Consider the following 16,955-nt stretch of genomic DNA (forward strand, 5'->3'; position numbering starts at 1 on the left):
CTTCTCCTTCTGGCTCATCATCTCATTCACCAGCAAGTTCTGTCATTTCAACCTCCCACATATCTCCAAAGTTCATCCATCTTTCTGCAACTCTTCTGTAATCCCCTTAGCCCAGGCGCCACCGTCTCCTACCTGGGTGGCTGCCATGGCTTCCAACCTGTCTGCCCACCTCCTCTCTGCCCCTCCAACTCATCCCCCACAAAGACTTTGCAACCAAAGCAATCTCAAAATCATGCGATTGGACTGTGTTGCTTCCCTGCCTGAACCCCGTGGGGTCTTCCTGTGACAGCATCATACACAGTGTCATGTGGTTACATTTCACATCATCACAGCCATTGCACACAGCATCACACGTTCAGCATCGGGCTTAGAGTCACAGCATCACGCACAGGTTTTCGTACACTTGGTGTCACTCCATGTCATACCCTTGGCTATACACTCAGCCTCACTATATCACATAGGCTTGGGGCACACACTTGGTTTCACAATTCAGTGTCAGACGCTTGAGCCACAAGGACCACACCTGTTATTGCACGATGTCATCCATCTGTGTTTACATATTTGATCCTCATGGTGTCACACCCTCGATGTCACATACTTGGTATCATTCAGCATCACACAACCAATATCACACAGTATCACCATGGCACATCCACTGTCTCACGGTCTTTGACAAGTGGCATCACACACTTGGTATCACTCAGTGTCACACACTCAGTGTCATGCTCTGACTCACTCACTCCCTACACAGTAGCCCATGACTGAGGTCACATACTTGATAACACACATTATAAGCTCAGTGTCACATATTCAGTAGAATACTCACTGCCCCACAATCTGTGTCGCAGTGTCACCCGGGTCCTATAAGCTGCCGCCCACCCCCACCTCACCGGGCACAATCACTAGAGCTGCTGCCCCATGTCAAGGCTATTTCCTGTTGTTGTGCTCAGAGTCCTTAGCCACTGCTTGTTCCTTCAAGGATTTCCTGTTGTCAGGGCCCCAGTCAGGCCTGGCCCAGCCTGGATACACAGCCCAAAGCCCAAGAGCTGGCCAGCAGGAACCCTAGGCCCTCTGTGCCCCCTCTCCCACTCAATCAACCCGGACTCCCCATGTGCCTGGGTTTGCACTGGTTCCACTGAAAGGTAACCTCTGGGCCCTATTCCACTCCCAGGGGGCCCAGGAAGGGGACTCTGCGGCAGTCTGAAAGAGGCTGTCTACACCATCCCAACAGCTTGAGATTAAGATCTTAACTGGTCTATGGGGCTCAGTCTGAAGCTGCTGGAAGCCAGAAGAGCAGGACAGAAGGTAGAAGGGGTGGACAAAGGGTTAGAGGAGTAGAGAATCAGGGAAGCCTTCCCAGAGGAAGCCGGCGTAGAGCTGGCAAATAGAGATCGAGGAAGAAAAGGCATCCCAGGTAGGAGCACCAGACAGGAGTAAATGCTTAGAGGTAGGAATCAGGAGGAGATGGAGACAAGAATGTGCGAGAGGGGCCCGGGTGGTGCGGGATTTGGAGAAAACCAGGTCTCTCTCCTCTCCCGTCCCCTCCCCCCATTCCAGCATTCCAGTTCTGGCTCCCAGAGAAGCCTGGGGCACTCCCTTCCTGGCCCTGACATCAGGTCGCAGACGGCCCCCCCACGGCGGCTGCCAAGCCCCCTCACCTCCTGCCCCAGGCCAGCCTGCAGGAAGGCCACAGGGAGGCCAGCACACGCTCCCCACACGGCCTGAGATAAATATTTCCCGGGAAACGGAACTTGTTCTCTCAGTGTTTACAGCCAAGGACCAGGCAGGGTGGTGGGGGAGGGGCCCGCCTGAGCCACCTTGTCCTGGGGCTCCCGGCATCTGCCCCAACACTGCCTCAGCCCCCCCTCCCCGTGCGCCGCTGAGCCAGTCTCTGCCTCTCTCTGAGCCTCCTCAGACCTTGGCCTGCCCAATGCCCGGCCCGGTCTGAGCCTGTGTCTTTCCTGGGGGTAAGTCCCTGGTTCTTGAGGCCTCCTCCTCCAGACTAGGCTTCTCTGATTGCGGGACCTGCGTCTGCGCATCTCCACCTGATCCTTGTTTGGTCAGGGGTGAGGACAGATGGATGGACAGACAGAGAGACAGCCTGGGTGGCTTCTGACACCACCTCCCCGGCCTCAAGTCCCCGCACAGCCCGAGCCTGTGCAGCCCAACAGGTGGGCCCAGGCAGATGGCAGGGCCTCAGGACCCTCACGGAAGCCAGATGCTGTGGCCAACCTGCTGGCAACAGCTCCCCTGGGGCCATGGGGCATCATGGAGCCCACTTAATCCTGATGTGCAGAATCCAGGAGGAGGCTGGCACATCTGCCAGTTAGGAGCACTCACTCAAGAATTTTAAACACAGGCCAGGAAATGCTGCCTGCTGGAAAGCAGCCCTTCCCGCCTCATCCCAAGGGTCCCCGTCTGTGGACATGCTGGGCCTTCTCTCATGGAGACCCAGGACATCCTGCCCACATACCCTTACACACCCTGCTCTTTTCACTTGCGAAAACTTTCTGAGCCCCCGTGTCAATCTTACCTTACAGGACCACCCCAGCTCCTCCCTACTATCCCACCATGTTGGGCCCACTTATTCCCCATTGGTGGCCTCAGCCTCACCCCAGACTGTGGCACCAAGTGTTACTCAGTCCCGGACCCAGGGACAGAGATGTTTTTGGATGTGGTTTCTCAGCACCGAGCCAGCCTCCTGCAGCCCCCTCTGGGCCTCAGTCTTTGTTCCAGCTTCCTCTATCTGCTTGTTCCCAGTCCTGGGCTTGTCCTTGTCATCCTCAGGTGGTTCTTTCAGAGACTGACCACATGGACCTCTCTGACTATCCAGCTGATCTCTGGCCTCATCAGTCCATGGCCTTGGCCCTCCCCATCCTTCAAAGTTCCAAAGCCACCTCCTCCAGGAAGTCTCCAAGACTGCTCCCAATCCAGCAATTGCTCCTTTCTTGGAACTGTTCCAACTTTCACACAGACATTCTCATTTAATCAAGAAACTTTATTGAGCACCTACTATGTACAGGCTTCTGCCAGGTCTCATGTGGGCCCAGGAGAGACAAGGGAGACTCAGCCTTGGTTCCTATCTCCCCCTGTGTTTACAACTATGTGGGAAAGGATATATAACCACATGGGCGAACAAGCTACCCAGCTGTAAGCCCAGGGAAGCTTGAGGGCTGTAAGTGTTCAGGAAAGAAGGGAGAGACTTGACCAGAGCAGAGGGGGCAATCTGAGAGGACTCCACAGAGGAGGTGACATCTAATCTGAGGCTTCAGAAGGAAGTAGGTAGATAAAGAAGGGAAAGGCATTCTAGAGAAAGGGGTCAGTGCAAGCCATGGCAGGGAGGCCAGGATTTGCTGGTGTCCTGGGGAGTAAGCAGCGCCATGTCTGGGAGCAATGGGTGGACATGAGGGGGCCCAGCAGGCAGGGCTGGCAATGCCAAGGCGGGTGCTCTCTACTCATCTCCTGGGCAGCAACGGAGGAGCCAATGCTGGGCAGAGCATCAGTGCGCTTAGTGAGGACACCCATGCCATCGTCCGTGTCTGCCTCTCCCCCAGCCCCTGCCCCAGCCAGGGCTCCCGAGGCCCTGAGAGCTGGCACAGGGAGGGCCCTACCCCAGCATGCTCAGTTCACTACTTGAACTGCCTCCGCCCCGACATCCAGAGAGCGATGGCCCTGGTCCTGAAGCAGGATTCCAGGCTGAACGTGAAGAGCCCTCCCCCAAGCTGGCCGGCTGGCACAGGGGCCGGGGAGCCATCCCAAGAGAGTGCGCTGAACAGATGCCAGCCATGGGGATGGGCGCTGGCAGCCCTGCTCCCCTGGCTGTCGTGCTGCCGATGCCAGGAGAACGTGCCATGCCCACGGAACCTCCATTTACTCAGGCCCAGCCTTGCGCTGCAGCCCATTGGCTTAGGCCTCCCTCCAAGGATCTCAGGCTTTCGAGAAGCGGGGAGGGTGCCAACTCCCTCTAAGTGTCTGCTGTGGGCCAGGCACCTCACACAGACTTTGTAACTTGTTCTAACAGCTCTGCTGTGATTATGGCCAGTAATAGGGATTGTGTCCACTAATGACAGATCTTCTTATCCCCTGTGACAGGTGAAGAAACTGATGCTCAGGCTGGTTAAGGGACTGGCCCACAGTCATACACCTAAAAAGCAGTGAAACTGGGACCTGAACTCATGCCCATCTGACCCCAGTCACGATGAGGCCATCCTGTCTCCCCCAGCCTCCACCCCGACTGGGGAGGCTCCATCCCTCTTCCCTCTTTCCCCCCAGCTGTCCCTATAGTATGAGCAACACCCACAGATCCCTACTCTCTCCAGTCCTGTCCTTTCTATATTGGGGAGTGCCCAGCACTCTCTCCCAGGAGAGCTTAGCTCACCCGCCATCTGGGGGAGGAGGCAGCAGGACCCAGATGAAGGAAATGTGAAGACAGAACAGAAGCAAAGGGATCAAATGGGGATGATCCAGAGAAGCCTCCTGGTGGGGCTTGGTGGGCTGGACAGGAGGGGCAGAACTGGCACTCACAGGGAACTGGGCCTGCGCCAAGCAAAGGGGGCGGGGCACTGAGGTATAAACAAGGAATCTGGGCCTGGTTCCCTCCCTTGGGGCCTCGTTCCCAGCACCAAGGAGGGTCTCAGCTTCTCCAAAGCCCTCTCCCTTCATGGCTTCCTGGGAGGATGACAAATCTAGGCTTTCCTGGCAGGTGGCGGTGGCTGCTGAGACACTGCTGGCTCCCAGGAACACCATCTGTCCCGGCTCTGGTGGGGAGCCCTGCCCCACAGGGAATGCCATGACCATAAATAAATTAATAATGACTTTCTAGCCTGTCCCCCTTTTCCCAGCTCCCAGCTGTAGGGACATTCTCAGGGCTTGACCCCACGTCTGGGCAGAGAGTCCATGCTGAGCCCTGTGTGTACCAGGCCATGCATGGATATCTTCTTTCCCATCTTACCCGAGGGCAGGGAGAGAGCAAGCGTTGGGCATGAGACACATCTGGGCCCACACTCAGATCTGCCCCATATGCTCACTGTGTGACCCCACTGTGGCTCAGCTTCCCCAACCATAAAAGGAGAATAATAACAGTGCCTGCTTCATAGGGAGGTGATGAGGATTGAACAAGGAAGTGTGTCTAAAGTTCCTGGCACAGAGGAGCCTCCCCTTTCTCAGCCAGGCCTGGGCACAAGAGTAGGCTCATGCCAGTCCTGCTGATTGATCCAACGTTAGACACAACCCTCCTCTGTGCCAATCTTCACGGTCCCCAGCCCACCCCATTTCTGCTGCTCAAGACCCCTCTGAGCACGAAGATTCCTAGGAGACACCCCAAAGGCGTGGTCAGGGCTGTGGACAGCATCCCTCATCTCAAAGGAAATGAGCGCACTGAGCCTTCATCAGGCACCCTTTGAAGGGCAGTGGGATACTCATCCTCAGTTGGGAGGATGAAGAAGGCACAGTCCCCAGGCTAAGGAGCTCGAGGTTCAGAGGGGAAGACCTATAGAGTCGCATAATGGAGAAAACAGGGTGCCAACAGCTCAGACTAAGGATGCCCCATTTGACTGTCAGGGCAGGAGAGCTCAGAGGAGGGAGTAAGAGAGCCATGGAGGGCTTCCCGGAGGATGGGAGGCTAGAGCTGAGCCCAGAAAGATTTGGGAAGCTGAGGGAAGACAGGCAGGAGTGGTTCTGGGGAGGCAGGATGGATAAAGGGAGGACTGTGGCCTGGCTGGGACTGCAGAGGAAGCAGGAGGATGGGAAGCATGGATTTTTGAGCAGAAAAGTGACAAGTTCAGGTTTGCATGTTAGAAAGCCTTCTGGCAGCCACATGGGGAGTGGGGCAACTGAAGCAGCCAGCCACTGAGCCATCCAGGGGAAAGGTGGCCAGTCCGGAGCGGGGCCAGGGGCAGGGATGGAGAGCAGGAGAGGAATTCAGAAAACACTTAAGGCAGAGGATCAACAAGGAACTGGGTGCCTCACCCTGGGTGAGGGTGGGGAGGCCTAGAGAGGAGTCTGAAATGACTCTCCATCTCTCCTCAGTGGGCGGGAATCGGGCAGGGACGTGTTCTCAGTGTGGGGTGACCTTAGGCTGGAGGGGGCAGGGCTGAGAATCGGCTCCAGCCTCCCACTCCTCCCAGGGGTGGGGACAATGCTCAGACTGACCCCCAGCCTGTGTCCCCACCCCTCCAAGCCCACCCGGTCCTCCCTCTCCTGAGTTCTCACCTCCAGTCGGGCGTCTCTATTCCCTGGGGGCACTGGCTCCTGTGCAAGGAGGTCCGGGCTGGCTGCAGAGACAAGAAGGCCAGGGGCTGAGGCCTGCCAGGTCTTTCCCCTTCTCTCCAGCCTCCCCCCACACCCCGCCCACCCCCAGCAGGCCTGGGGCTATCAGGGGGCCTCGCCTGGTTTCACCCTGCCTTCCCCCACACTCCCTTCTCACTCCCTCCTTCAGATGGGCATCTCGGGCTCTGGCGTACCCTCTGCCCTTGGCTCTGAGCACAGAGCTGGCCTGCTTCCTGCGGCCGCGGCCTCCCCAGGAGGGGAAACAACCACCTTTTTACCCCTGCTGAAGCCCCTGCGCTCCCACCTCTCCCCGGGGAACTGCACTACCTCTCTGCAAGCCTCAGTTTCCCCGCCTGTACAATGAGAGGTCTAGCTCACGTAGGCAACCGGGCTGGGCTCCCAGCCAGGGCTGCTGTGATGATCATCTGTGTGAGCCCCCACCCCTGGTCTGGTGCCCGGTCTTCTGGGCTCTAGTTGGCCCCCCAAATCCGGGTGCCACAGCTCCTCGAATGCTGGCAGGCACACGGCCGCCATTCTCCAGCAGCCGGCCACCCCAGCGGCACCCACAAAGCCCAGCCTCTCAAAGGCCCTGCCCAGGGGCTGGCCTCCCCTCCCCGCCCCCACCGACAAGCACACGCAGGCATCGGACAGGCCCAGGCGGCGGGATATTCTGAGCCTGGCTTCGTTCCAGTCAGCTGCTGGCCGCTATGCCAGCCTGGCGCGGGCGCAGGGGCTGATTTGATTTGGCAGCTTTGGAAGCGTGTGGTGGGGACGGGGAGGGGGAGAGGGATGAGACACCCATCCCTGCTAGGAAATAAACAGGCTTGGGCACTCCGCGAACTGGGGGAAGGGCCCAGTCTGGCATGGGCAGGGGGCTCTGCGCTCCCTGCCTTCTGGTGCCCCCTTCTTCTCACCCAGGCCCTGGACGACTGCCCAAGACTGCTGGAATTTCTGGCTCTCCTTGGGTCACCACAGGGGTGACAGTAGCTGCACCTGGCATGTGGATGCTTGTGGTGTGTCTGTGGCAGGGTGTCCGGTGGTCCCACAAGTCCCTGTGTCCTGTGGGGTCTCCCTACTTAGCCATGCCTACAGCCAGGCCCGAGTGTGGCACAGGGAGACTGGGTCCGCGTGTGGGGCGGTGGCCTAGATGGGGCCATCTCCCAGGGTGACTGTGGCCGCTTGACTGGGCTCTGACGGGGGGCCGACTGCAGCCCAGGGTGTGACCAGGCCACTCATGTGCCTGAGTCTACTGTAGGGCCTGGTATGCATCGGTCCCGGCCCGTTCCTTCCCTCTGTGCGATGACCCCACTAACCCAGCCATGTCCGGCAGAGGAAATGACGAGGGCCAAGCTGAATACCTAACCCCAAGCCTGTCCTTTTGTCCATGGGCCTCAGCCTTCTTTTCCACCCCTAATTGTCTACCCACTGCACTGCCCTGGGCCAGCCTCCTCCTCCCCTGACAGGAGGCAGTGCTGGTTGTGATTCTCCAAATACCATCGGCCTCTCCACCACTCCCTGGGGAGGCCCCTGCCAGTGCTCTCTGGCTCCCCATCACCAGCTTCCAGCATGGGGAAGGTAGGCAGGATGAAGGGAGTCTCAGCCAGGCATTCACAGCTCCTCCATAATTCTACCCTGTGTCAGTATTTACCACCTTCCTGCTTGCCCCACAGGCAGGGCAGTCCAGCTCACCCCTCCTGGGAATCTGCAGCACACATCAATATGCTGCTGGCATCTTGGGGACCTGCCTTCAGTTAGAGAACCGCTGAGTGCAGCTGTGGCTCTGATCCTCTGACCTCTTCACTGAGAGGTCAAGGTTGCCGGGTCAGACCAGGACCCTAGTCCTAGGGGACGCACAAGCCAGGGCTGTCCCCCAGACACCAGCCAGGAGGTTTGGGGTAGGGTGGAGCCTGCTTTGGGGAAGACAAAATGTCTCATCTGTCACTGCCTCCCCATTGTCCCACTATCCTCTGGGGATCTCAGGGCTCTCCCCACCCAGCCACAGGAAGCTGAGTCCCTCCTGGAGACAGCAGGAAGGAACATTGAAGGAAGGGCTTTAGGACTAGGAGACTCACCCATCACCCTGCTGTCACAGAGGAGGAACCTAGGATCACAGAACCCAGCTGTCACAAAGAGGCTAGTGAGATGGAGACAGTCTGCAGAGAGCTCCCGGAGAGCTTCTGAATGGAGGTGTGTGGTGTCTCACAAGAAGAGAACATCAGGTTCCAGGACAGCCTCCTAACTATGAGATATGGGTTTTCACCTGGGACTTGTGTGTCCTCCTGTATGTACAGGTGCCTGTGTCCCTGTGTGCATGGCTGCTCATCCCAGTCACAGAGTCCTGAGCTCTGGTCTGTGCCCCAAGGGCAGGGTCTACCCAAGGTAGGGCTCAGCTAGGCAGCAGGCACAGTGGCAGATAAGAGAGCAATCTGGGCAAAGAAGAGGTTGGACAGCTCAGGGCTGAAAAGAGAAGCCCATCAGGCAGTCAGAACCTCGGGCCTCATCCTAGCCGCCTGACACCAAGGGCAGTGTGCTCCCGCACCTTGGCCCAGCCACAGTCCCCCGTGTCACTGGGGCAGGACCGTCCCCTCTCTGAGCTACTTTCCTCATCTGAAGAATAAAAGCAGGGGACTTAATGATCTCCTAGGGCCTGCCCAAGTCTAATGATCTTCAATCTTCGGAGAGGGACTAACACACACGCAGCCAGCCAGAGCTGGAGACATGCAGGGCAGAGAGAGAGCCTGAGTGGAGGAACTCAGGAGGCTGTGTGGGTCGGGCAACTGGGGACCCTATCCTTGGGGCCAGGACAGGATGTTATAGACAATGGAAGCTTGGGGATGGCAGGGAGCAGCTGTTGCCGCCTTACCTGCCTTCTGGCCTGCTGGAGGAGAAAGATGGAAGAGTGACATAAAAGGGCCCTGCCCCCTTAGAGGAGTCCCACCTCAGTTCCTGGTTCCCAGGTGGTCCAGGAGAAAAGGAGGAAGCTGTAGGCAAGGGGGAGCACCGAGCGCTGGGAGTCAGGAAGGTGGGTGTCAGGCCCTGCTATGCTTTGTGACCTGGGCCAGCTCCCAGCCTCCCTCACCTGATCTGTGAGCCCACCAGGCTGCGACTCATGCAGTTGGTACCAGGCTTCTGAGGCACTCAGCTGGGGTGAGCTCTCTAGAGGCCACAGATCCTCCTCTCCTGCCTAGAGGCCCCCCTGCCCCCACCGCCACCAACCCTGGCACAGGTGCCTAGGCATGTGCATAACCCAAGAGGCAGCGAGCCCCTGGACAAATAGCTGTGCCAGGCGGCGCCCTGGGCCTGTGCCACAAGGGAGCACCCACTGGTCATCCGTTTTCCAGGTCCCTTAGCCTGGGGCCTCCCTTCCTTAAGCTTTTCTCACAGCCACTTCCAGGACAGAAGCAGGGTCCTCCCTCCTTGGCCGGTGCTCAAGAGATGCTGATGGGTCACAGGCCAATGCCCACACTGCTCCTCTGGCTGCCCTGGCCTCTGCCCTAGTCGGAGGCCCTTTGTACTTGGGGCCCTCGCAAGCAGGGGTTCGTGCATTTCCACGTCCGTGTCCAGGAAGTGTTCATGTCCTGTTTTCCCCCTCAGGCCGGGGCTGGCGGGGAAGGGGGGTCAGTAGTGAGTAGGCCTCTCTTTCCTCCGCTGTCTGTTGACATTTCTGCCCAGAGACTTTAGGGGCTGGGAGGAAAGGGCACTCCTCTCTCTGCCATAATCTGAAAAAGCTGAAGAATGGAGGCAGGGGGATGAAGGAAATGACCCCTTATCCTGTAAGCTCAGGGAGTGGCAGATGTCACACGTGCACAGACACCACTTCTGCTGTGGCAGGAGAATCTGCTCACGTCACCCAGTCACCCCCGGTCACCCAGGCCAAGGGGGTCTCCTTCCCCAACATGGGCTCGGCCCCTCCTCCTCCCTCTCACTACCTGGGGGTGGGGGCCACCCGCCATCCTGAGCTCCCTCCATTGCTTCTTGTTATGTTTTTAATAACCTAACATCGACATTAACAAGGCAGGTGATTGCAGCTTTTCCCAGCAGCCCCATTTAGAATCATTGAATCATCAAATCATCAAATCCTAGAATCCTGGATTCACAGAATGCCCGCCTATTCGGCTCCTGGAGTCTCAGCAACTTCAAGTCACAGAACGTCGGAATCACACAACCACGCTTCCACACAGCTCTGGCTGGGAGCTAAGAGTCGTGGAAGGCTAGAAGCCCACAGACTGACAATGCCGGAATCTCAGAGTCATGCATCCCTAGATCTAGAGCCCATACACCCCTTGGAGTTCTGACCCCACACTTTCTCCTTTTCCAGGTGAGAAAATGCAGCCCAGGAAAGGGCCCAGTGCGAAGCAATGCCCACCCCCAAGACTGCAAGACGGGACCACAACATTCGAGTGTTCCAGAAACTGTCACTTTGACATTAGGAAATAGCCATGTTTGTGCTGGAATGCTGCTTCTCTTTTATTTTTGGTCATTTCTCCTCCTGCACCTCCTCTTGGCCCTCCCCAAGTCTTGCTGTGCCCCCACCCCACTGGGCACTGAAGCCGACACCCCATCTCTCAGCACCCTCACCTTCAATCCCTGCATGACTCTGTCACCTTTCCCTCCTCCGGGTCTGTACAATGGCCCCCTAAATAAAAACAACCACAGGTGGGGGAGCTCAAGGGGCCAACTCCCTCAGGGTGGGGGGCAGGAAAAGCAAAATGCTTGCCACCTGAAGCCACCAGTCAGAGGGCGGGCTCCCCAGAGGAGGGGCCCTGAACTCAAGACTGGAAGGTCCTGGAGCCCTGAGATGGGGGGGTGGGCGTCAGCCACACCTGAGGCAGCAGCTTCAAGGGAGTCAGATCCAAAGTGGACGGAAGCGACTGAGGCTTACAATTGATATTAGAACCATCAGGTATGTTTAGCATTTTCATAAATATACATTTTTACTCGTTTTGGAATGTACTCATACATTTTGGATTTGAATTTTATTAAATATTACGTTTCACAGATTGTTTTAATTTTTGAATTCCGAACACTGCTTGCCCAGGGCAGTTCCCAAGTCTCCCTGCTGCAGAAGAGGATGCTGGAGCCGAGTGGGGTCCAGGTCTCTGCTTGGCCTCAGAGCTCCTGACCTGGGACACCGTCCTAAGATCTCTCAGACCTTTGAGGGCCTTGACACAGTCCTGGGCATCTGCCCTGTCTTCCCTGGAGAGCCGCCCCAGACACCCAGGGCTGCATTCCCTCCTCTCTTTACCTCCACTGCTGAGCGGCTCCCTCCACCTTCGAGGGTCCCGTCTCCTCCTCTCCATCCTCTGTACCTTCCTGCCCGGGCTTCATCGCCCTTCTCTGGGCCACAGGGCACCAGCTTCCCACCTTACCCCTTCTGTGTACTCTCCACCCATGGCCCAGGGGCTTTCCTAACAAGCAGATCTGAGCAGTCCTCGACCTGCTTTCGACACCCCCCCTCTAGTGTCCAGTTCCTTCTGGAAAAGTCCAAATCCGTTCACTTATAAGTCCTATACAATTTGGCCCCCACCGACCTCGCCAGCCTCGTCACTAGCTTCATAAATACACACATACATACACACAAACACACACACACACACACACACACACACACACGCAGACCTGACCCCACCCTGGGGCTCCACACCCTGGCAGTCCAGGATCTAGCTCCACAGAACTGCAGAACCACACCTCCCTCCGTCTGTCTGTCACCAGCAAGCCTTCACATTTGCCTTCGCTCCTTCTCTATCCAGAACTTTCTTGTAGTTCATCCCTCAGCTCTCAGATTAGGTAAGTTTCCTCCTGGAAGCTCCCCAATTTGCCCTCCCTCCCACTCTGGACTGAATCGGGGGTCGCTGCTCTGCACCCCCACGACCTCCCAGTCTCTCCAGCATTGTCCTCTCCCCGCCACCCACCAGCATTGGTCTTCGTCTGTGCTCCCCGCCTCCACCCCATCACCTGCCTACCATCAGCCCTGCTATCTAGGTCTGCATGGCTGTCACGGGGCAGAAGCATTGTTGCTCAGACATGGGGCAGTGTGTGGCAGGGCTTTAAAGCCCACACTGTGCCCATCTCTACCTCCTCTCTCTGTTGGGCATGTAGTAGGTACTCACTAAATGTTCACCTATGAAGGCCTTGCAGTACACAGTGTGTGGCAGGGACAGGCAGGGTGGGGTGCTTGGAGTAAGTGAGAGTCCCCAGGTTGGGCTGGGGACTTCCTGGAGGAGGCATGTGGGAAGATCCTCCAGGTGTCAGTCCTAAGAAAGCAATTGAGGACAGGCCACAGGAAGTCCCCAGCCCAGACTTAGGGCCAGCAGGGTGGGATCAAAGTCTGCAAAAGGGAGATTTGATGGTTAGGGCCCAGAACAGGGCCACTGATGGGTCTCGCAGCGCGTTCCAAAAAGACTTCCCGGAGGAGGGCTACTTCTGGCTGGTCTGGGGCAGGGAAGAAGGTGGAGATGAATCAGATTGGAGAAAGTGGTAAGACAGAGATGTGGAACAGAAAATTTTGTCTCTTCTTGTCCATTAGCCCTGCAAGGAAAAGGCGACGGGGCAACTAGGCAGGAGGAGCAGGGAAGACTGTGGCGGGATGGAGATAACACCGGTGCTGACCCCAGGGCCCGGGTGGGTGTGGAGGGCTAGGGCTGGCCAGGAGCATGTCCCCAGCTGTGGCTGGGAAACGTTTCCTGTCTCCTGGCCAGGGGGGTCATTAATAATCATTTACACGCCACAGGCAGCACGGAGGCCAGCCAGGGAGCAGCGTGGTGCTGGGGCTGGAGCCCAGCCTGGTGACCAGTAGAGCTGTTTTCTGGGAAATACGGAATTGCTGTGTCCTGCCACCTAATCATGAAACCTGGATAAGTCACCTGACCTCTCTGGTCTCTGGTAGCACTGGTAAAAGGAGGGTCTAAAAAGGAGGCCGCCTGAAATCCCCTCCCTGCTCTGGGCCTCGGTTTCTCTAGATGGCAGATGGGCCGCCTACCTGGGTTATGGACATCTGAAGATTGATGTGGCCATCTGGACGATGCCGAGCCCAGCTCCAGACACATGGGAGGGGCAGACCCGGCCCACCTTCTGGAGAGCTTGTGTTCTGATTGGGAGCCAGAGCCTAACACTGGAGCTCACACCTGGAGCCTCACAGAAGTGAGGGGAAAGAGACTGGAGGGTCGTGTGTCCAGGGTCTAGGGGTCTGACACTGTGGCTGGGCTGGGAAGATGGGGTTTCTCCAATACAGGAGGTGGGAGCCCCAGGAAGCCTATTTGGGCACTGCTGTGTCAACCTGTGCCTTCCTGGTGTGTAGCAGGTGCACAATAGCAGGTGCAAAACATTCGCTTTTGACAAGTGAATGAGTTGATCTGTTAAATGAGACCTCTGTGAAAGGAGGTTGGAATCTGGAAAGAGCTGACTAAAAGATGATGATGACGATGACAGTCATTCTGGCCAAAGACAAAGAGGGTGGGAAGAGGTGACGTGAAAGCTTGAGGAGAGGTGACATGAAAGCTTGGCCCCAGGGATGGGCCATCCAAAGCCAGACAGTATTGCTTGGGAAGGATCAACTGCCATCAAGATCTTTTTTTCCAGTTGAACCAGAATCTTCCTTAGCCCCAGGCCACATTTCTCTGCCTATTCCATACCCCCTTCTAGGCCTGGCTTAAGCCCACTCCCAGCAGAGAACATTCTGGAAGGTGATGCTGAGGCACTGCTCCTGGCCCCCTCCCCGGATAACTGTTAGTCTATGTCTTCCAACATTCAGGGGTTCTGGTCTTTCTTCCTCCCAAATACCTGTCAGCAGCTTGCCCATTAAGATTTCCTCATTGTTTTCTCTGGAGGCTTTGAGCTGGCTCCTCCTCACTGACTGGCATCTCCCCTATCAGACTAGAGGGTCGCTACTTAAGTGTGACCAGGCTTCCTTTTTTGGTCAAGGGTATCTGTGAGGACAGAGACTCTTCCTCCTGTCAGATCTGTGAGGTCAACAAAAGGAGATATATTAAGGCCTTCCTGGTTGACTCCCAGCCCCAGGGATGCTCCCTGAGGGCCACACAGAGAACAGAAGAGGACAGGCTGGCATGCAGAAGGGGATGCCTGGCTGCTCACCCCAGAGATGATGTGAGCCAGAAAAGATAGCAGGCCACCCATGGAACTAAGACCTCACGGTTGGCAAATTCACCCAGCGCCATGCCCAGCCCAAGCTGCTCTTGCACCAAGGAGGCACCACCAGGGATACCACCCAGGCCTCATGGCCTGTGCCTGAACCCTTCCCCGCTGTGGAGCATTGTGAGGTGGTAGTAAACACAGTGACCCTACAACACGTGCATCCTCTCCCCGCCCTCCTCCAAAGCCCAGCCCAACACACGACATAGACCAAAAGGAAAAGAACAAAGGTTCCCAGACCACGACATCACCCGCAGCCTGCCTGTCCAACGCCTGCTCAGCCGGAAACCCAAGACAAAGGCCTTGGTCAAAGTGAGGAGGATGAAGGGCAAAGGGTAGAGGCAGCTTAGCTTAGGGTGGGCCATCACAGAACGTCACTAGGCATCTCTGGGGACCTAACTGGGAGGGAAGCAAGGACAAGATGGCAGCCAAGCCCTCCCTGCACACACACATCATTCCACGAACAGCACCTGCTGGATCCCATACACCCCAAACATTATATACCTCGTTCCTCACCCTACACACCTTGTGCACACACTTTCTTGCCCCCTGTGCCACATTCCACAGCCCTCAACACTGCTTCACCCCTCCCCCATATACACACCACTAGCTCACTGACACCCTTCACACACTCCTCAGCACACACCACACATAAACAGCTCACGGGGAGAAAAGATCACATAATCCATACGTCACACTGAAAAGTCACACAGCTCACATACCCACACTTCACACCACAACCTCCCACCACGCACCTCACACAACCCACACTCACCTCCTCAACCACAGACACACACACATCCAATTACATTCAACACACACACCATCTAGACATAGAGACACACCCTGCATAGATAATGTGCACACCTAATGTCACATGTTTGTGGACACACACAGACCCTCGGCATCGCCAATCCTGCCCGTACATTGCCTCCTCTTTCCCACTTGCATGTGGGCACACACACATATACACACTTAGTCAACCAGCCCCTTGCCTTGGACCCCTCGGCACTCTTCCCTATTGCACAAACCGCCATCACACAGACACATGACACTCAAACACCAACACGCGGGTCCTAATACATTTCCCAAGCAAGTCCAGGATGTACCACCGTGACCCTAAGCCACCTAGGCTGCAAACACACTCACACAGCTCCCCCACCCCCACTGCCCTCCACCAAGATGTCCAATGAAACCTTTCATCAGGCCCCCACAGTGGCTCTTTCTGGCTACACACAACAGCCAATAACATGCGCAACCACAGACAACCCCCGCCCCCCATGCAGGCTGGCCCTACAACTCCACCCCATAGAGACAGACACACCACACACACATGTTCCCCCCCCATACAACACTCACACATACAGCTACCACTCCACACTCACAATGCAGCCTTTCTAGCTGCACACAGCATGCAATACCATACACACCATCTTCACACTCACCATAAGTCCCCATGAATCCCCCCAAATAAGTCCACTGGTGATGCCACACACAATACTACATGACACATCACATATGATCACACACAAGGCACACTTAACACATGCAACATGGCCCATCCTACACAAACACCCTAGACTCACCCAGCCCTGGAAACCTCCCACCACAGGTGACTGACACCAGATGGCAGTCTACTCCCCCATTCCCCCAACCCAAGCCCCCACCTGCTCCCAGTCAAGACCAGGCCAGTGGGGACAGGGGGGGGGTTTGTAAGTTATGAACCCCAGTGCTCCACGGCACAATCCCCACCCACCTTAGATCCCCAGGCACCGCCCAAGGGTTCTGCTCTCCATGTTGAGTCCCTTCCACCAATGCCCACACCATGCCATGTCTGACAACATGGGGCAGGTGAAGGTCCTGGGGACACTGGCCCGGCACTCTGAGCCTGCTCTTTCCTCACCCCAAAGCAGAGGCAGATATAAGGGGAAGGGACAATCACAGAGTGAGACCCTAGAACAAAGATAGAGACCTAGAGAAATGGGGGGGGGGCGGTTGGAGTTTTGGACAGACTGAGAGAGGTGAACATGGGCAAAGGGACCAAAAGAGAGAAATGGAGGGGCAGAGAGAGAGGATGCCCAGAAAGACTCAAAGAAGCTAGAGGGGAAAGCAGAGAATAAAGTGGGACCACCACACTGGAGAGAAATAAGAGGTGAGGGTGAGACTCCTAAAAGACTAGAGGATCTCCTACACAGGAGGGAGGGAGGGTAGGAAAGCAGGAACCAGGTGGGAGGGGGTCCTGCAGAGAAGGACACAAGCTATGATAGAAAGAGGCGTTTGGACTCTGGGGTACAGTCCCAGGTGAGGACCGAAGTCCAGATGTTGGGAATCTGGGTGGGGGCACAGATGAGGCTGTGGAGTAGATGTTCAGGGGCTTGGGGTGAGGCTCCAGCTGTGACAGAGGTCCTGGCTGAGAGCTGGGGGCTCAGGCGTTCTAGGTGTACCCGGAGTCCGATATACACCTGGGGTGTTCAGGGGTCTGGGCGGGGGGCCATCCGCTCATCTGGCAGGCAGGGGTTCCAGGTTTGCACAGAGCTCTC

At 56.8% G+C, this 16,955-nt stretch overlaps 1 protein-coding gene across 4 annotated transcripts in view; it reads right to left on the bottom strand.

The window, feature by feature from the left end:
• The window catches only part of PDE2A (phosphodiesterase 2A), a 92,662-nt gene that overhangs the window by 47,265 nt on the left and 28,442 nt on the right, over window positions 1-16,955 (bottom strand). For 2 of the 4 annotated variants that reach the window (XM_077866888.1, XM_077866887.1), the window contains one exon: window positions 6,211-6,272. The exons of 1 other annotated variant lie outside the window; for it this stretch is intronic. In XM_077866888.1, coding sequence (XP_077723014.1) covers window positions 6,211-6,272 — 62 coding nt within the window. Of the gene's footprint in view, window positions 1-6,210; window positions 6,273-8,339; window positions 8,359-16,955 lie in introns of those variants that run through there. One more of the 4 variants, XM_077866889.1, reaches the window with a different exon arrangement.

Source organism: Canis aureus, chromosome 23 (assembly GCF_053574225.1).
Source record: "Canis aureus isolate CA01 chromosome 23, VMU_Caureus_v.1.0, whole genome shotgun sequence".
Classification (NCBI taxonomy): Eukaryota; Metazoa; Chordata; class Mammalia; order Carnivora; family Canidae; genus Canis; species Canis aureus.